We start from the raw sequence: 21,882 nt of genomic DNA, 5'->3' as shown, positions 1-21,882 counted from the left end.
AATGCAATCTAATTTCCACATTTGAGTTTCCACTTTTTCTACGACATGGAGGACGCACTTGTTCCAATCCTGTCCAGTCACTGTTCTTACTGCTTCTTCTAGCAGTACTTTAACTTCCGGCATTTTGTATGTTTTGTTTTTCGCTGCAACATAGCCTTTGATTCTGGCCCACACTAACTCAATGGCGTTTAATTCACAGTGGTACAGAGCAATTCTGAGAACAGTTTTCCCTGCATTCTTCGTCATTTCATTTATTGCGTATTCGTTGTGCGCTGATCTGTGATTTTTAACTATATCTAAAATTTCTTTCTTCATCATACCGTCTTCGAAATCGATGTTTTTAGATTTCAGCCACTCTGATATTTCGTGCTTATTGGAATTCGCATTGGGAACTTCCTCTTTTCTCCGAGAATGTTACGGCGCGTTATCAAGAACAATAACTGCATTTTCCTGAAGCCGAGGAAGAACATCTTGAAACCACTTCTCGAAGGTTTCGGCGCACGTCTCCTCATGATAATCTCCACTTTTCTTGGATTCGAAAGTCCACAAACATCCTTCAACGAACCCTGCTTTGCTGCCAATGTGTGCGATAATCAGACGTTTCCCTTTACCTGATGGGCCCTTCCTTCCGGTGGATAACCCGGACAGAAACGCTTGTTTTGAGGAATTTATAGTGTCATCTACCCAGACGTAACTTCGGGTATGTCCTGCGTTCATCCACGTCTCGTCCAAATAGTAAATGGGTCTGCCTTCATCTCTCAACCGTTTAATGGTTCGAATTGACAGTGAAAGGAAGTATATCTAAAGCCATTGTCACTTAAATTTGAGTCAATATTACTGCTGTTATGAGTAGTTTAGAAATAAAACCACTATAGCAGTATATATTTATGATATACATATTTATCAAATTTTAGGCCATATTTGCTTGTAATTAAACTATGGATCGTATTAAGCATTATGAGTTCATAGAAGTTCCGAGATTTGGGATTGTGTCTAAGAAAAACACGAAATTCTTTTAAAATATATCTCATGAAACGACAGGTGATTCAAAACTGCATGTTCCAGTGGTTCCAAAGAGAAACCACGACTTTAAAACAATTGATTTTTTACTTTTTGGCAACGTATTCCTGTATTCATTGCTTACTATGATAATAAAGATTAATTTTGTAATCAAAAAATTAATATTATGTTCCAAAGTGAAATCACTTCTTTAAAATAATTGTTTGGTTTTTGGCAGTCACTTCTTATATTCGTTAACATGATGGTGGAAGTCAGTTATATATATTGTTGGGACTTAAAGGGTTAACTGATGCTCTACATTGCGACTGGGGATTTGGCTAGAAAGATTGAGTTGCAGGAATGAGAATATTTTCTGCGTAATACTCCTTGCTTCTTTTATATTGGCGAGCCCTTCTCAAGTGAAAGTATTCGTCAACTCCGCACTACGCATAAAAGTGTCCTTATACTTCTGATCAGACATTGTATATTAATGGCCTCTGACGTGAAAATGAGATACCCGACGAAGTATGTACTTTCTGACAATTTCTGAAAAGTATTCATGGTCTAGGATAAAACCCAGTAAACATTATGGAGCTTTCATGACTGTGGACTCGTAGGAAATGTTGATGTCACACTCCTAGGAGTCACAACTGACAAGAAGCTGATGTGGACCACACACTGCACATGCGTATTCTAAGCTCGCAGGAGTAATTGAGCTCGACAGGAAGCTCAGATGTGTGATAACTCAAATGTGTGACAACAAATCATTACTTAATCACAATCTATTATGCACTGTTGCACAGCCACATCACATGTGGATTTCTGTTGTGGAGACTCTTTACTCCAAGTAAAAATCTATTGATCCTACAGAAATAGGCTACGAAAATATCTTCCAGGACGGTAGACCCATTTTCAAACAGTTGAAAATAATGACAATATTTACGCAGTATGTTTAAACTCCCTTGTCTACATAAAAGGAAAGCAAGGATCCTTCTGCAAGAGGTAAGAGTTTCACAACACACGAAATAAGGACGAAATTGATATTTCAAGCTGTCGCCTAAGTAAGACACTGGACAGTTTTCCCACAGTAGCTCTAAAACCAACTACCAGCAGATGTTCGAACACTGTCTCTGATGACATTAAAGGCAGACTGACACGTGTACTCAAGCAATAGCCGCTGTATTCTGTAAACGAATTTTTTTCTACAAGTGGAACCGTAGACCGGTCAACAAGATACCATCACCCGTGAAGCCACAAATTGGAAAAATTTAAGAGTTGTTTATAACCATAGTTTGTAATATCAGTGTTGTATAATGCTTCTTGTCACTTATTTTAGTTTTAATGATTATTTTAATATATAATCGAAAGATGTGACGCAACCTGAGCAGCCATCAGCCAGCGAATGATGTTGACTTCGTAATAGTAATATGTTCTAATATGTCCGTAATTCCCTTTTTTCCTTCATTCATAATGGGTGCTGAATGAAACAGACCCCACATGTGTGCAATTAAGGCGAAGACAGCCAAAGATCTCTTCAGTGCAAATGCACACCAGGCTCGGACTGGGCAAGGGGTTCTACATTCGTAGTGTGTGGATAAGCTGAGAATTTGGGTCTGACGGGAGGCATGCTAGGGTAGTCTGTGCAAAGGCGATGACCACTGTGTTAGGATGGCTTAGTGGTCAGAGCATCTGCCTAGTAAACAGGAGACGTGGTTTCGAATCTCGGTCCAGCGCAAATTTTGAACTTTTCTCAGTGATTTAAATCAATGCACACTCGCAGCCAATGTCTAATTCCTTTGTTCTTGATGCTGTCTGTCCAGCCATGACTAGTGAATGACAAAGAATTGGTAATAAAGGTATTATTTTCTGTAGATAAAATGGTTTCCAAAGTAAGAAAATTCAGAATTTATTCCCACGTCAAATTAAGTAATGTAGCAGGTTCACTCCACCATTCAGAACGATCCGTAAATTTCCCTGGTATTTAACGTGAACCCTCTCTGTTCATTTTGAGAAAGCGAGATGGTCTTGAGCAGTATGTCGACGGCTAGTGAGTTGTGCAGCGACAGTGGGAGTGCTCAGGTGTTTCCGGCCTCTGGAGGGGGGTAGAGCACCAGGTGGAGCGGCACGTCCGCCTTGTCCAGCGGCAGGTGGGGCAGGACTTGCTGGCGGAAGGCCAACCCCACGGTGAAGGGCGGGGGACCTGCGTAACCTGCCTCAGGACGCAGCCTGCCCAGGTAGACGTCGTAGTAGCCGCCGCCGCGGCCCAGCCGCCCTCCGTCGGCGGTGAAGGCGCGCCCGGGCACCACGATCAGGTCCAGACCTCCTGCACAGCCAAACACACGGCAAACCAGGTCAGTTACAGTCACTCGGACACATTAACACACTCGGTCCTTCAGGTCTATGTTGTTATCTCAATTTATGGCCAATAATACTTGAAGCGTTCGACGATGTAATACGGCGCAAGATGTTGGACAGTATGAGAAAAACAGGGGTAGTTCCAGTTTTCAAGAAGGGTCGTCGATCAGAAGCGCAAAACTATGGGCCTATATCTCTGACATCGATCTGTTGTAGAATTTTAGAACATAATTTTTGCTCGCGTTTCATGTCATTTCTGGAAACCCACAATCTACCCTGTAGGAACCAATATGGATTCCGGAAACAGCGATCGTGTGAGACCCAACTCGCTTTATTTGTTCATGAGACCCAGAAAATATTAGATACAGGCTCCAAGGTAGATGCCATTTTCCTTCACTTCCGGAAGGCGTTCGATACAGTTCCGCACTGTCGCCTGATAAACAAAGTAAGAGCCTACGGAATATCAGACCAGCTGTGTGTCTGGATTGAAGAGTTTTTAGCAAACAGAACACAGCATGTTGTTCTCAATGGAGAGACGTCTACAGAGGTTAAAGTAACCTCTGGCGTGCCACAAGGGAGTGTTATGGGACCATTGCTTTTCACAATACATATAAATGACCTAGTAGATAGTGTCGGAAGTTACATGCGGCTTTTCGCGGATGATGCTGAAGTATACAGAGAAGTTGCAGCATCAGAAAATTGCAGCGAATTGCAGGAAGATCTGCAGCGGATAGGCACTTGGTGCAGAGAGTGGCAACTGACCCTTAACATAGATAAATGTAATGTATTGCGAATACATAGAAAGAAGGATCCTTTATTGTATGATTATATGATAGCGGAACAAACACTGGTAGCAGTTACTTCTGTAAAATATCTGGGAGTATGCGTGCGGAACGATTTGAAGTGGAATGATCATATAAAATTAATTGTTGGTAAGGCGGGTGCCAGTTTCAGGTTCATTGGACAGTCCTTAGAAAATGTAGTCCATCAACAAAGGAGGTGGCTTACAAAACACTCGTTCGACCTGTACTTGAGTATTGTTCATCAGTATGGGATCCGTATCAGGTCGGGTCGACAGAGGAGATAGAGAAGATCCAAAGAAGAGCGGCGCCTTTCATCACAGGGTTATTTGGTAAGCGTGATAGCGTTACGGAGATGTTTAGCAAACTCAAGTGACAGACTCTGCAAGAGAGGCGCTCTGAATCGCGGTGTAGCTTGCTGTCCAGGTTTCGAGAGGGTGCGTTTCTGGATGAGGTATCGAATATATTGCTTCCCCATACTTATACTTCCCGAGGAGATTACGAATATAAAATTAGAGAGATGCGAGCGCGCCGGAGGCTTTCCGCCAGTCGTTCTTCCCGCGAACCAAACGCGACTGGAACAGGAAAGGGAGGTAATGCACGTAAAGTGCCCTTCGCCACACACCGTTGGGTGGCTTGCGGAGTATAAATGTAGATGTAGAAGTTACAGGGGAAGACTAGTAATATACGATATGTACGAGAACCAAGAGGAAACAATAAGAGTGGGAGACCAATAACAAAGTGCTCGCATCAAAAAACATATAAGACAGGAATGTAGTCTTCTGCCCCGACTTTTCAGTCTGTACATCAAAGAACCAAGGTTCAAGAGTGGGACTTAACTTCAAGATACAAGGATAGCGTGATAAGATTCGATCCTCTGTGAAAACGAAGAAGAATTACAGGATCTGTTGAAAGTCTGATGAGTGGAGAATATGGATTAAGAGCAAGTCGCAGAAAGACGAAAGAAATGAGAGTTGGCAAAAATTAGAATTATGAGAAAATTATCGTAATTGGAGATCACGAAGTATATAACGTCAAGCAATTCTCCTATCTATGCAGTAAAATAATTCACGATGGACGGAGCAAGAAGGGCATAAAAAACATATCAGCACTGGCGAAAACGGGACTCCTGATCAAAAGAAGTCTACTAGCAACAAACATTTCCCAAAAGTACGTTTGAAGCACGGCATTATGTGGTAAAGAAACAAGAGCTATGGGAAAACCGCAACAGAAGAAAATCGAAGCATTTGAGATGTGGTGCAACAGAACAATGTTGAAAACTAGGTGCACTTATAAGATAAGGAATGAGGTTCTGCCGGGAATCGGCGAGGAAAGGAAAATATGAAACGAAATGGTCGTATTTCATGGCCCAAGCAGTAATGAGTATATTCAGCCCAGTTGTCAGTCGTGTGATTATTGCCAAATGTTTCGGGACAACCTTATCCCATTTTCAAGTGCTTTGTTTCTAAGCTCTGAAAAGGTGTAATGACATGAAAAATTTTCAAGCACTTGAAAATGGGATAAGATTGTCACGAAACATGTTGTGGCAATAATCACACGACTGACAACTGGGCTGAATATTCTCAATATTGCTTGAATAACAGTTGTGTGATGGCTTCACATCAGTTAGTATGGTACTGACTGCTGGTAACTCCCACCTGCGAAGTTCGGCCGCCGATCTGCAAGCCTTTTTAGCTGTCGCCACATTGGGTGACTCCGTGTTGACCGTGATGAAACGCAACACCCAATCCTCGAGGCCGGAAGTCTTGGCCGGCAGCATCAAAACAGTCAGGAGATTACGACCGAAAAAAAGGCTAATACAGTTGAACAATTCTCGGCCTAGCATAGAAATGACGTTGAAATCAAAACGTTTTTATTTCTGTAATTACCTATATCAGTGTATCACTGTAAAAAGGCTTGCAAAATAAAAGTTTCATTGCCCAGTTCACAGTTGATATACACTCTGGAAATTGAAATAAGAACACCGTGAATTCATTGTCCCAGGAAGGGGAAACTTTATTGACACATTCCTGGGGTCAGATACATCACATGATCACACTGACAGAACCACAGGCACATAGACACAGGCAACAGAGCATGCACAATGTCGGCACTAGTACAGTGTATATCCACCTTTCGCAGCAATGCAGGCTGCTATTCTCCCATGGAGACGATCGTAGAGATGGTGGATGTAGTCCTGTGGAACGGCTTGCCATGCCATTTCCACCTGGCGCCTCAGTTGGACCAGCGTTCGTGCTGGACGTGCAGACCGCGTGAGACGACGCTTCATCCAGTCCCAAACATGCTCAATGGGGGACAGATCCGGAGATCTTGCTGGCCATGGTAGTTGACTTACACCTTCTAGAGCACGTTGGGTGGCACGGGATACATGCGGACGTGCATTGTCCTGTTGGAACAGCAAGTTCCCTTGCCGGTCTAGGAATGGTAGAACGATGGGTTCGATGACGGTTTGGATGTACCGTGCACTATTCAGTGTCCCCTCGACGATCACCAGTGGTGTACGGCCAGTGTCCCCTCGACGATCACCAGTGGTGTACGGCCAGTGTAGGAGATCGCTCCCCACACCATGATGCCGGGTGTTGGCCCTGTGTGCCTCGGTCGTATGCAGTCCTGATTGTGGCGCTCACCTGCACGGCGCCAAACACGCATACGACCATCATTGGCACCAAGGCAGAAGCGCCTCTCATCGCTGAAGACGACACGTCTCCATATGTCCCTCCATTCACGCCTGTCGCGACACCACTGGAGGCGGGCTGCACGATGTTGGGGCGTGAGCGGAAGACGGCCTAACGGTGTGCGGGACCGTAGCCCAGCTTCATGGAGACGGTTGCGAATGATCCTCGCCGATACCCCAGGAGCAACAGTGTCCCTAATTTGCTGGGAAGTGGCGGTGCGGTCCCCTACGGCACTGCGTAGGATCCTACGGTCTTGGCGTGCATCCGGGCGTCGCTGCGGTCCGGTCCCAGGTCGACGGGCACGTGCACCTTCCGCCGACCACTGGCGACAACATCGATGTACTGTGGAGACCTCACGCCCCACGTGTTGAGCAATTCGGCGGTACGTCCACCCGGCCTCCCGCATGCCCACTATACGCCCTCGCTCAAAGTCCGTCAACTGCACATACGGTTCACGTCCACGCTGTCGCGGCATGCTACCAGTGTTAAAGACTGCGATGGAGCTCCGTGTGCCACGGCAAACTGGCTGACACTGACGGCGGCGGTGCACAAATGCTGCGCAGCTAGCGCCATTCGACGGCCAACACCGCGGTTCCTGGTGTGTCCGCTGTGCCGTGCGTGTGATCATTGCTTGTACAGCCCTCTCGCAGTGTCCGGAGCAAGTATGGTGGGTCTGACACACCGGTGTCAATGTGTTCTTTTTTCCATTTCCAGGAGTGTATATTCTGATTACTAGTTTCAGCAAAGTTATATTGCCATATTGAGATCAATTGATGTGTGAATTTTAAAGCCCCTACCTGTGGCACATTGCCATCTGGCCATTGAGAACATGGAGGTAGCCTCACAGAAAAGACACTCCCATGCCAGACTAGGCACCACTAAAATAAAATCCATAACTGTATCAGCGAGTGACAAAGTTGTCAAATTCATTAGATAGAGTACATCCACTACTGTCAGGTTTGTGTGTGTGTGTGTGTGTGTGTGTGTGTGTGTGTGTGTGTGTGTGTATGAATAACTGGCTCCGAACTGGCAGTACGGAACCACCCGCTGATGAACTTACGCCTTTTATTTCAGTGTACTTAGTGTTACCTGGAAATGTCTTCTCTGTGATGTTTTGAGTGGCTACGCGGCAATGTCCCATACGTGGCGGTTTTATACTTCACGTATCCGATGATCTAAAGATTGCACTATAACTTTGCTGAAAGTAGTAATCAGTATGCATCATCTGCGAGCTGAGCAATAAAATTTATATTTTGGAAGCTTTGTACGTTTTTATTTCTTTTGTATTGATGAGTCTTCTGCAATAATATGCCAGCTCGGTCTGCTGGATAGTCATTTTGTGTGCTACACTTTTGGCTAATATGGGTGCGAAATTAAAATCATACACAGACATAGCGTTGATACTACTGACTTTTTTTTACATTGGTACATGGTGGAAGACGGTAGAACTGGTACAGATAAAACTGTATTAACGATTTTTATGCTGGTACATGATGCTCAATAATTAGAGGCCAACCTGACCAACAGGTGTTAAAGACGAAAAGCTGTCATAGACAGGGCACTGTACCGACAATATTTTTGTTTTGGTTTATGAGGCACAGTGATGCAAATACTAGCTCGATCTGAGTTATATTTATGGTTATATGGCTCTTTAAAGTTATAGAATTGTGCATGTCCCATTCAAGCGGATAAACTGTAATGCTGTGGTCTCCTAAGTTTGTTTGTTACATTTTGTTTATCATCTACAGAAATTCACCCTAAGTTTGTGTTGGTTTTTAATGGAACTGAGTCTTGTTTTGAAAATGGCTGATGTAAAGCGCGTCGCGAAACTGTAACCACACTGAGTTACCTGCAAAGTCAGTGGATCGTAATGGCCATCTTTTGATTATATGGAGTAGGAGGAGTTGTGAAGCAGATAAGTTGTGATTGAAGTTAATTATATTAGCTATTAGATTCTGGGCATCACTACAGTAGATTTCATATAAGCCGACAATTTTGGCAGAGTTATGTCTAACATGTGCTTCTGCATTTATTGAATGATAACCAAGACTAAATGGAAAATTGAAGCTCTTAAAAATATATGGACAGTTTTAAAAATGAATGAAAATAATGAGGAGGCCCATGACACTACAAGCACATAAAATATCATTCAACAACTGTACGAGTGGGAACTCCAGGGTTGTCTTCCCAGAAGGAAGCGATCCTTCCTATCAGGACGATACTTCAGGTACGGAGTTGGCACTTGGCCTCAGACCGATACACGCAGGAAGATGGTGCCCCACAGGGGAGCGTCTACAGTGTTACCCGTAAAATGCTCAGTTGCCTTAGTCAGCACCCCTGTCTGATGCTGTCCCTTTGTGGACGATTCTACAGTCTTTTGTTAGTCTATTGGTCTCGAGAGGACTGGTCGAAAACTGCAACTGACGTTAAGAAACTCTAATTATCGGCTAAAACTACAGGCTTCAATTCGTCCCCAGATTAATACGTGTGTCTCAGATTTAGTCGGGTATGTAGTCGTTAATCAACCCGATCTGCGACTGGGGGACATCACCCTTACTTTTAAAGATTCAGTAAGGTTCTGAACTTCATCTTCGATGAATAACTCACCAGATTGGCACACATGGAGCATCTGAAAGGAAGAGACCTAAATGATCTGACTATCTTAAAATATCTATGGTAGGGCACATACTGAGTGGCATTCCCGTATTCCAGATGAACACTTAGAGGAGCTTCTTTCTCAGATTGTAAATCTGAGACTTTTCCACGATGTATCACAAACATGTGGAGAGGCCTCAGCGAATGTGTCGTCCAGACCTTACCAAGAAAGAACACGTGATTAAGGTTTACTAACATTTGCAATCATGCATTAGTTCAGGAGCCAAAATTACAAATCAAATAAGCGCGGTGAATGGCAGATTGGACGAACATTTCAAAAGGTAGAAAACTGTTACGCAAATTTCTATTAAAATAATTTTTCTCTGTGTCAGGACCTGCCAGTGTGTTAGCTCTGTATGTGACATCAGATGATGGGGGAAAAGCAATCGAGGTCGCAATCTGCTTTGTCGATATGAGCTCTCAAAAACAATTACGCTGTAATCCTTAAGATACCATATAGTTTAACAAAGTCTAAAGATGGCGTAAATCGTTAAAAAATGGAGCCCCTGCGCTCAGACTGGAGACTCAGATACGTTATAGTGGACGTGTATCTTTTTTTACATGGAGACGCCCTCCTGGTAACAGAGCAGAATGACCAACCTAAGGACTAGGGAGTCTTTTCCCGCTATTCCAGCGAAAAAGCTACGGAAACGGTGAGCGTTTCCGCAACCCCCTCTCCCTCCCCCCCCCCCCCCCCCATCTCCGACGATAAAGTTGGCCACAGAAACCAATATTTCTCCGGAATAGGCATTTCACAATGTCTCCTTCGAGACAATCAAACCATGGAGACCTCCTCTTGCAGCTCATAATTAGCAGACTCTTGATGGAGCCCATTCAGCTGCAGCTATGGGACTGTGCAGTAGCTGCCGCCACCTTTAATTAAAATGCACTAGCCTCCATTGCCTTGGAGCCAGTCATGTGTAGAACTACGTCGGTAGGTTTCCGGTCACGCTGCGAAGACATGCATGCATCTACTGCACTCACTCGTGTTTTACACGTAAATGCAGCTTTCTCTGTGAACTGACCGATGCTAATGGGTAGGTTTTGCCACACTGTCCGCCTTTGTACTCAGATCACCCACTGTCAGCAAAAATTGAGCCACTTTTTGTTCAGATGGTTTCCAACTTTTTACTAATTAGGCGTCTCTAGGAGCTGGACGAATATTACTTCTTGTTTCATTGTTTCTGTCTTAAAATTTGTAATTCACATGGAGCACTGACTACCTCACTTTTTATTATGATTGAAACGGTCAATGTATAATTATTTCACTGACCTACTGCTTTTCTGTCATGTGTTTCCAGGCTTCCGCCTGTCCCTTGTTCTGTATCTTCATATGGCTGAAACAGCTGCTGTAGCTTTGACTTGCGATGCTGTCACGGTTCAGGAGGCCGGAGATTTTCAAGTAAAACCGTTTTATCTGTTGATAGAGAACTGGTAACAGAGTTATAGAAGCAAGATTATGCAAGGAGACTGTGGTGTGTGAAGAACAGTTTGGGTTCATACCTGGAAGAGGAACGACTGATGCAATACATGCTTTAAGGCGGATAGTGGAGAGAGACGGGGAGCTACAAGCCGATCTACATATGGCTTTCATTGATTTGGAGAAAGCATATGACGGAGTCCCAAGGGACGAAATATGGAGAAGCATGAGAGAGCAGTGCGTGCCACAGAAGTATGTGAGGTTAGTGAAGGAAATGTACAGAGGAGCAATGACACAGGTGAGAAGTAGTTTGCGCACGACAGAGGAGTTTCCAGTAAAAGTAGGGTTACATCAAGGGTCTGTGCTTAGTCCCTACCTCGTTGACCTGATTATGGACGTGCTGGTGAAAGATGTGAAGAAGGAAGCGCCGTGGAATATGATGTTTGCGGATGATGTGGTTCTTTGTGAGCAGAGCATCGACAGACTTGAGGAAAAGCTGGTGGATTGTCAGGAAGGCACTAGAAGAAAGAGGGATGAAAATTAGCAGGACAAAGTGAGAATATTTAGCACTGAAGGATGTGCAGATGAGGTCTTGCAAGATCCAGGATGATGAGCTGAAATCGGTCTGTAAATTTAAATACCTGGGGTCGTACATACAGAGGGACGGAGGACTGGAAAGCGAGATACAACACCGAATAAATTGCGGTTGAAACAACTGGAGGAAAATAAGTGGAGTATTGTGTGACAAGAAGGTGAGCAGTGGGTTGAAAGGGAAAGTGTACAAGTCGGTGGTAAGGCCTGCTATGATATATGGGGCAGAGACATGGCCAATCACAGTAGCCCAGGAAAGGAAGATGGAAGTGGCGGAAATGAGGATGCTGAGGTGGATGTGTGGGGTAACAAGGAAGGACAGGATTAGAAATGAATTTGTTAGAGGAGCTGTGAAAGTGGGACCCATGGTGAAAGAGATACAAGAGAGCAGGCTAAGGTGGTATGGACACTTACAGAGAAAAGGGGAAGAGTATATCGGAAACAGAGTTGAAGATATAAAGATTGAAGGAGCGAGAAGGAGAGGAAGATCGAAGATGAGGTGGAAGGATAAGATATCCGGGGACCTGAGGAAGAAAGGATGGAAGAAGGAAGAGGCAATGGATAGAGTACTATGGAGGAGAAGGATCCAGAAGAGCAACGCCGACCCTACGTGACGTGAGACAAGGCGACGATAAACAAGAAGAAGAAGAAGAGGGAACTGGTAACAGATAGGACAACAATTTTAATCGATTCTTCTTATTTACTTCGAATGAGACGCCATCGCGCAAACGTTTGATCGTTTTCGATAACAATCCCACGACAGCCACAAGCTCCATATCAATATCTAATGCCAGTATAACTCTTTTAGTGCCGAAGTCCTTCTTTGCCGCCGGCCGGAATGGCCGTGCGGTTCTAGGCGCTACAGTCTGGAGCCGAGCGACCGCTATATCTGTATTCAAATTCCAAAAAATGGTTCAAATGGCTCTGAGCACTATGGGACTTAACTTCTAAGGTTCAGTCCCCTAGAACTTAGAAATACTTAAACCTAACTAACCTAAAAACAGCACACACATCAATGCCCGAGGCAGGATTCGAACCTACGACCTAAGCGGTCGCGCAGTTCCAGACTGTAGCGACTAGAACCGCTCGGCCACACCGGCCGGCTCGAATTCCAAAAATCGGGTATTTTAACGCAAAACTCTATCGACTGTACTAACTAGACAATATTGGATCAAGACACTTACCATATATGTGATTACAGTGCTGCAAGAGTACCTTTCTTTGACCCCAGTTTTGTACTGAACATAGGCAAGATACAAAATTTTGTTACAGACATTTCTGTAGCGCAGGTGTGCAAGGAGTCGCGCTGTGGCGTCGGTGTGCACGATTTTTGGTCCACCCTGTATAATGCTGCTTCTCTATTATGACATCCGCGACGTTCAGCCCTCCTCTATTGGTTGGAAGTGATCACGTGTCATATTTCACTTTGAATGTACTGTATCTCTTAGATTAATAAAATCGCCTGGGCCGGCCGCTATGGCCGGGCGATTCAGAGCGCGTCAGTCCGGAACCACGCGGCTGCTACGGTCGCAGGTTTTAATCCTGCCTCGGGCATGGATGTGTGTGATGTCCTTAGGTTAGTTAGGTTTAATTAGTTCTAAGTTCTAGGAAACTGATGACCTCAGAAGTTAAGTCGCATAGTGTTCAGAGCCATTTTTGAACCTTCTTTGCCAGTGCTAAATTAATTCTGATATCTTCTGTACTTGGGCTGTCCTGTGAAATCTTGCTCCCTCTGCTTGCTTCTTCCACTACTACATCGTTTCCAATTTTTATTTTAAGCAAGTCATTATTCTCCTCTCTACTACTTAACACCTTCGTCATTGGTTTGTTATCCTTAAGCAGTAACGTGTTCCAACTATGCTGTCCAATCCTTTAAACAATTCCTCTTGACCGTCCTTACGCCCACACAGATAAGCAACTTTGCGTTACACCCTTTATCATTAGGATAACTGGGTAACAACTTATAGGTGGCTATCTGGTTTCAGGATATTAACGGCCCCTCAGAAACCCTTATAGTGTGCGCGCTTCGCTCTGGAAACGGCAGAACGCCTTGCTGTCCAGGTGCGACCTGGCTGCCTCGGTGTTTCCGAGTGGCGCGTTTCGCCAGCCATCATTCAGCTGCCACGCCACGCGTTATCTCCCGGCGTGAGCGCTGCCGGCAGGTAGCAGGTGGTGGACCCCTCTGATGGATGGCCTGTGCGTCGCAGCAGGCCGCTGCAGCCGCGCGCTGGCTGCCTCTGTTCCGCTCTCTTATCTGCACGCGGCTCCAGTCGCTAAGCGCCCTCGTTACGCAAGCCTTAAGCGCTCGAGTTTGCCCGGCTATTCGCATAACAGCTCCGTCTACTTTCGCGCAAAACGGCGCAACGAGGTTTTCTTTTCCCTTAGAAAATTACGGCCACTTCTTCGAAAGAGGTCGCAATACCGCGGTACTGCACGGGTGCGCTGCGATGGAATATCTCGCCAGATTTCTGATGATGGAAAACATTCAAGCCCTGTGACGTCTGACTTAAAACTCGATCTTTCCTTTAACAGTCGAGTGCTAAGATCGATGTGTCTTATATAGTTGCTAGCCGTCCTGTATAGGAATTTGTGACAGTTAAGCTGAGTGACGCTTGTGCGGAGATGGAATGTGTTGATAGTTCTGCGGTGACCAAGACATTTCAGATAGCTTTTATTTTCTTACTTTCCACTGGCAGTGTTCCTGCAACCAACATACTGTATGCCTGTCGATCCATTAAGGACGCGGGACAGTGACTGGTCAAATACACACATAAAAAATGTTTTGCATCACCACGGTTCCCAAAACTCCTGAAGAAGACGTTGACTGTGGGTATTGTATCACAGACACAGTCCCTTTGACTGTTCAGAGATGTCACTAAACCTGCTCAAAGATGTAAACAACCATGCACGAGCAGCGCCTATTAGACGGAGGGGGTCCGACAGCTGATCAGTTCCAGTCATTCCACCAGGAAGGAGGTGTACAGTTCGTGTTGTCTGCAGTTCAACCATGCCTAGACGGTCTATACCGTGGTTCGATCGCGTCCGCATTGTTACTTAGTGCCAGGAAGGGCTCTCAAAAAGGGAAGCGTCCAGGTGCCTCGGAGTGAACCAAAGATATGTTGTTCGGACATGGAGGAGATACAGAGCAACAGGAACTGTTTATGAGATGCCTCGAAAATGGTTCAAATGGCTCTGAGCACTATGCGACTTAACTTCTGACGTCATCAGTCGCCTAGAACTTAGAACTAATTAAACCTAACTAACCTAAGAACATCACACACATCCATGCCCGAGGCAGGATTCGAACCTGCGACAGTAGCGGTCGCTCGGTTCCAGACTGTAGCGCCTAGAACTGCACGGCCACTCAGGCCGGCGACATGCCTCGCTCAGGCCGCCCAAGGGCTATTGCTGCAGTGGATGAACGCTGCCTCCGGATTATGGCTTGGAAGAACGCTGACAGCAACGCCGCTATGTTGAATAATGCTTTTTGTGCAGCCACAAGACGTCGTGTTACGACTCAAACTGTGCGCAATAGGCTGCATGATGCGCAAATTCACTCCGCAACGCGGTACAGATAGGACCAACAACATGCCGAATGGACTGCTCAGGATTGGCATCACGTTCTCTTCATATTCGCATATGCTTTCAACCAGACAATCTTCGGAAACGTGTTTGGAGGCAACCCAGTCAGGCTGAACGCCTTGGACACACTGTTCAGCGGGTGCAGCAAGGTGGAGGTTCCCTGCTGTTTCGGGGTGGCATCATGTGGGGCCGACGTACGCCACTGAGGTCACAGAAGGCGCCGTAACGGCTGTACGATACGTGAGTGCCATCCTCCGACCGATAGTGCAACGATATCTGCAGCATGTTGACGAAGCTTTCGTCGTCATGGGCGACAATTCGCGTCCCCATTGTGCACACCTTGTGAATTATTTCCTTCAGGATAACGACATCGCTCGACTAGATTTGCCAGCATGTTCGCAGATATGATACTCTATGGGACATGCCCACAGGCGCCGACTCCATGGGGCCTGAAGGGGCCAAAGCCCCTTCAAAAATTCGTTTTTTTTGGGGGGGGGGGCGGGGGCGGGGATAGAGCACCTCCAATAATTTAAGAAAATTATTACTTATATTATGCAGTGTAAAATCAAAAAATTATGTTGGAATTTTTTATTTTCTTTGTTTTACGATAGTTACCTTTCACAATAAATTCAGTAATGAGTTAGAAGAAATGATTATAACGGTAGTAAGCAGGTTAACTGAAAACGAGTGGTGTGAATGATGATAGTGTTACAGTGCTGTGGTCACACTTAGAATTTGTCCCGGTGCACGAACCTTTTGGTAAAGTCTGGCGCCGGCTGGCCAGCGCTGCGGCTGCGGCGACATCAAAAGGACTGGAGCATAAGCGCCTGAAACCCTCTCCCTCGCGTCGCCTTGACGCTTCGAGACATTACGATGCCAAGGCTATATAAAGCCCACTCTGCTGTCGCAGACATTCAGTGGGGATAGTTTCGTTCAGCGCATGCTGCTGAAATGTTTAGTGTTTCGACTTTAGTGTCTAGTGGACTATTTGATATTACTATATTTTAATCGTTTACCTTAGTCTCTTAGTGTATTGTGAATTAAGTTTCCAATAATTAATTTTATTACCAAAAGGCGCGCTTGGAAGTTGATGATACTGCATGTCAACCTCCAACAATTATTGTGTCAATTGCTTCGTCGTTTTCAGGCGAGAACCATTCACAGCCGAAACCTGGACAATTCAGCAAGAGAAGATCGTTTCAGAAATCTTGGTTGATAAAATATATATGGCTAAAATATGAATCATCTATCGAAAAAGTTTTTTTCAAAACCTGCGAAGAGGCGGATGCTAAAAGTCTATTACAATTTTCTTCAAAAAAAGAAGATGCATTTACTTCTGTATGGTTTTCTAAATGGGAAAAGGCTTCGGAAAAATTCCGTCTTCATGAAAATACCTTTACACATAAAGAAGGTGTTCTGAAATTAAATTCTATCACTAACCGAAGTGTTGCCTCCCAATTGAACGAACAGTTGGATAGTGATATGAAGAAAGGCCGTTTAGTTCTTGAGACAAATTTTAGTACCGTTCAATTTCTATGCCGACAAGGACTAGCAATTAGAGAGCAATAGGTTAAAAACTCAAATGTTTTTCAATTGTTGGAACTCCGAACGAATGACATACCCGAGTTTAAAGATTAGGTAGGGCGTTCGGGCTATAAGTGGACGTCCCATGATATTCAAAACGAGATCATTGATCTACTAGGAAAGTCTGTGTTGAGAAAGGTATGGGCTTCAATCAAGAAGACTGAACATTTTTCTGTTATGGTTGACGAAACAAGTGAATCTTTGATTCACGAACAAGTGTCATTTTGTATTCGTACTGTCGATCATTCCTTAATCATTAACGAAGACTTTATTGGCTTATACGAGACACCCTACACTGAATCACAAACTCTGTTTAGTATTTTAGAAGACGTTTTTGCTCGTCTTGATTTGTCAATGTATAACTTAAGAGGACAGTGCTATGATGGTGCCTCGAATATGACAGGTAAGTTCAAAGGACTAAGAAATTAGTTTAGGATATACAACCAAAAGCACGTTATGTGCACTGCACTGCCCACAGTTTAGATTTGGCGTGTATGAGGGGTATTATGGCTTTAGCCAAGGACTTAATAAACACCGTAAGGGAATCTAACAAAAGAATGGGACTTTTCAGAATCATACGCTGTGACAGCGCCAACGACCAAGCTGGTCTACGACCCCTTTGCCCGACTCGATGGACTTTGTGACTTCTAGTATCTTGAGAATACTGAAAAACTTTGAAGAAGTTCTAGAGTTTTTTAAACATTTTCTGCAGAGGACAAAACAGAGGCAGGTTACAAATGTGCAGGCTACCTTAAGTCAATGTTACAATTCAAGACTTATTTCTTTTTGCATATTTATTGCCCTGTAAAGAACCCAGTGGAGGATGTCAATGAAAAAATTCAATGCCCTCATCTAGGTGTTGCTGATCTGGAAAAATTGTATGAGGGCTTGATTTGTATATCGAATGGATGGCGTGATAGTTTTGAACACTTTTTGGAATTGTGTTCAAAAGAAAAAACTTCACAAGTTGATATTCCTTCGCTTCCTCGGAATCGAAGCATTCCACAGAAGCATGAAAACTACGAAGCCAGCTCACCGCACACTTTGAAAACCCCGAAGGAATACTACAAAGCTATTTACATTGAAGTTGTGAAACGATGCAATCTTGCATTACTGAGCGGTTTGCTTCGACTGGACTCACACAGGTCACTATAGTTGAGCAAGAGTGCTTGCTTTTAATAAACAGAGGTGAAGCAAATTTGGAAAAATCAACTGAGTTTTTCAAAAATGACCTAGACATTGAGAGAATGCGCTTACACTTGAATATGTTAGCCGATATCGCGAACAAAAAACAACTGTGCTTAAAAAATATGCGTGATGTAAGAAAGTACATTACACGCAGTTGGAGAAACGTTATGTAAAGTACTGAAGTGAATTAAGCTTCAATCTGGACCAACAGTGCCTTGATTAACTTGTGGATAGTATGCCACGATGAATACAGGCATGCATCAATGCAATAGGACGTGCTACTGGGTATTAGAGATACCGGTGTGTACAGCAGTCTGGACCACCACCTCTGAAGGACTCGCTGTATGGTGGTACAAATACAATGTGTGGTTTTTATGAGCAATAAAAAGGGCGGAAATGATGTCTATTCCATTTTTCGCTCTGTGATACATAGCGCTGTAATAGTCACATACGTGTAAGTACGTGGTATCACGTAACATTCCGCCAGTGCGGACGGTATCTGCTTCGTGATATATTACCCGTGTTAAAATGGACCGTTTACCAATTGCGGAAAAAGTCGATATCGAGTTGATGTATGGCTATTGTGATCAAAAGGCCCAACGGGCGTATTCTATGTATGCTGCTCGGTATCCTGGAAGACATCATCCAAGTGTCCGGACCGTTCGCCGGATAATTACGTTATTTAAGGAAACAGGAAGTGTTCAGCCACATGTGAAACGTCAACCACGACCTGCAAAAAATGATGATGCCCAAGTGGGTGTCGCGGCTAATTCGCACATCAGTAGTAGACAGACAAATTGCGAGAGAATCGGGAATCTCAAAAACGTCGGTTTGAGATTGCTACATCAACATCGATTGCACCCTTACCATATTTCTATGTACCAGGAATTGCATGGCGACGACTTTGAACGTCGTGTACAGTTCTGCCACTGGGCACAAGGGAAATTACGGGACGATCATGCATTTTTTGCACGCGTTCTATTTAGCGACGAAGCGTCATTCACCAACAGTGGTAACGTAAGCCGGCATAATATGCACTATTGGGCAACGGAAAATCCACGATGACTGCGACAAGAGGGACATGAGCGACGTTGGCGGGTTAATGTATGGTGCGGCATTATGGGAGGAAGGATAATTGGCCCCCATTTTATCGATGGCAATCTAATGGTACAATGTATGCTCATTTCCTACTTAATGTTCTACGGATGTTAATGTAAGATGTTTCACTGCGTGACAGAATGGCGATGTACTTCCAACATGATGGATGTCCGGCACATAGCTCGCGTGCTGTTGAAGTGGTATTGAATAGCATATTTCATGACAGGTGGATTGGTCGTCGAAGCACCATAGCATGGCCCGCACGTTCACCGGATCTGACGTCCTCGGATTTCTTTCTGTGGGGAAAGTTGAAAGATATTTGCGATCGTGATCCGCCGACAACGCCTGACAACATGCGTAAGCACATTTTCAATGCATGTGCGAACATTGCGGAAGGCGAACTACTCGCTGTTGAGAGGAATGTCGTTACACGTATTGCCAAATGTATTGAGGCTGACGGACATTATTTTGAGGATTTATTGCGTTAATGTGGTATTTACAGGTCATCACGCTGTAACAGCATGTGTTCTCAGAAATGATAAGTTCACAAAGGTACATATATCACGTTGGAACAACCGAAACAAAATGTTCAAACATACCCGCGTTCTGTATCTTAATTTAAAAACCCTACCTGTTACCAACTGTTCGTCTAAAATTGTGAGCCATATGTTTGTGACAATTACAGTTCCATCTGTCACAAAGCGAAAAAAGTGGTCCAACTAAAACATTCATATTTCTTTACATACTACACTAATATGTAATAAAAAATGGGGGTTCCTATTTAAAAATACGCAGTTTATATCCGTTTGACCTATGCCAGCGCCATCTAGCGGGCCAACCATAGCGCCATCCCTTTAAGCTAGACAAGTTTAGTTCTTTGTAGTTTTTTCGTTTGACGCTTATTTCGTGAGATATTTGGCCCGGTCACGATCAGTGGACCACCCTGTATGTGTGTTGTAGCTTTCACATTTTGAAAACTGCACAGTCGAGAACAGCTAATACACCGTTGGTAAAAAAATCGCAACAGCAAAGAGGAGTTGTGGGACACAAACGAAGATTAGTAGGTGTGTTTCTACATCTGAAAGACGATGTATATTCTACATTTCGCAACAGTCGTGTAAGAGCGGCGCTAGTAGCGCCACAATGACGATTCGAGTCAGGTTTGCTTTAAATTCACGCTGTAACAGCCGTGAGTGTTAGTTACCTTTGACTCTGGACTTGGTGACTTAATGTTAGTCAAGCATGCCTTTCAGACGACAAAGACGCCATTAAAGATGCCATTATCAACACCTTACTTAGTTTGAACAACGTCGTCTAATAGGGCTAGAAGAAGCTGAATGTTCCTTCTGCGATGCTGCAGAAAGATTTGGCAGGTTGTAGCCACTGTACATGATTGCTGGCGGTCACATGAAAGCACGGTCCCTAGAAGACCAGGCTCCGGATGGCCGTAAGATGAACGGGCTCTGAACGGGCACACGTGGAACCACCAACAGGGAAGAGAATCGTGTTCAGCGCATGGCTCTGGAGAATCGCACTACTCTCCAGCGACAATCTGATAATAAGCTGGCTCCACAGTGACACAGCGAAGTCTTCCAAATCAGCTACTTCAAGGACAGTTCCGAGCCAGACGCCCTGCAGTTTGCATTCCACTGATCTCAGAACATTTTCGACTTCAGTGGTGTCAACCTAGAGCTCATTGGACGGCGGGTTGGCGGTCGGTTGTGTTTTCTCCTGGAGAAAGTTGGTTCTGCTTCGGTTCCAATGACAGCCGTAGGTTGATTAAGAGAACAGTTGAGTGCCTGCAACCAATCTGTCTGTGTGCTACACACACTGGACCTGCACCTGGATTTGAGGCCTGGGATGCGATTTGGTATGAGAGCAGGAGCACTCTCGTGGTTATTCCTCGCACCCTGTATGCAAAACTGTACGTCAATCTGATGATTTGACCTGTTGTGCTGCCATTCATCAACAGCATTCCAGGTGGTGTCTTCCAACAGGATAGCGCTCATCCACGTACCACTGTTGTAACCCAACACGCTCTGCAAAGTGTCGACATTTTGTCTCGGCCTGCTCGATCACCAGATCTGTCCCCAGTCGAGGACATATAGTACATCATCTAAAAACTCTAGCGTCATCCACAAACAGCATTATCCGCCCCTGTGTTGACGGACCAAGTACAACAGGGATGGAATTCTATCGCACAAACTGACATCCAGCACATGTATAACAAAATGCAGGCATATTTGCATACCAACATTCAACAGTACACCCGTTATTAATGTACCAGCATTTTACATTGCAATGGCTTATCTTATGCTTACATTACCTTGTAATCTTGCAATGTTAATCACTTAAATACGTTACCCAAACAATTTATTCCTAAAATTTAATTTCTCTAAATTATGAAATATATTAAATATTTTTTGGTGCCGCGATTTTTTTCAGTCAATATGGATGTGTGAGAAAGTTCAGTTACATATGCTCCTTCACAAAAAAAAAAAAAAAAAAAAAAAAACAAGAGTGAAATATCGACTAAGCCATCTCCACTGTCCTGGACTGGTTTTTTAGGTAGATATCGACTCATAAGCAGAAATGAAACGTGCCATCCTTCATGAAATAAAGGCATACAACAACCAGGAAAATCTTCTACAGACACGAAATTACTGTAGTATTTAGGAAGTAAAAGGGAATGGCATCAATACAAAACCACGTTCAACGGCTATCCTTTTAACTGACTGAAAATGAAATGATTTCATTTCGTGGTGTGTGATCTAATAGTGAGATGAAAACCAGAGACATAAAAAAAAAGAGCCCTTGCCCATACGCTCCATTATTGCAGTATTACACTCGGGCCTCTAGATATGATGGTAATATGGAAAGGACTGATACTGAGGTTACCTGTTTCGAAACAACT

At 44.3% G+C, this 21,882-nt stretch overlaps 1 protein-coding gene across 1 annotated transcript in view; it reads right to left on the bottom strand.

Annotated features, from left to right (window-relative positions):
* Positions 1–2,880: 2,880 nt before the first annotated feature.
* Positions 2,881–21,882, bottom strand: part of LOC126187597 (5-formyltetrahydrofolate cyclo-ligase-like) — an 89,689-nt gene continuing 70,687 nt past the window's right edge. The window contains exon 5 of the mRNA XM_049928784.1: positions 2,881–3,322. Coding sequence (XP_049784741.1) covers positions 3,075–3,322 — 248 coding nt within the window. The 3' untranslated portion in view covers positions 2,881–3,074. The remainder of the gene's footprint in view (positions 3,323–21,882) is intronic.

Source organism: Schistocerca cancellata, chromosome 5 (genome assembly GCF_023864275.1).
Source record: "Schistocerca cancellata isolate TAMUIC-IGC-003103 chromosome 5, iqSchCanc2.1, whole genome shotgun sequence".
NCBI lineage: Eukaryota > Metazoa > Arthropoda > Insecta > Orthoptera > Acrididae > Schistocerca > Schistocerca cancellata.
Note: the sequence above shows the minus strand (reverse complement) of the source record. Positions and strands in the feature narration are given on the sequence as shown.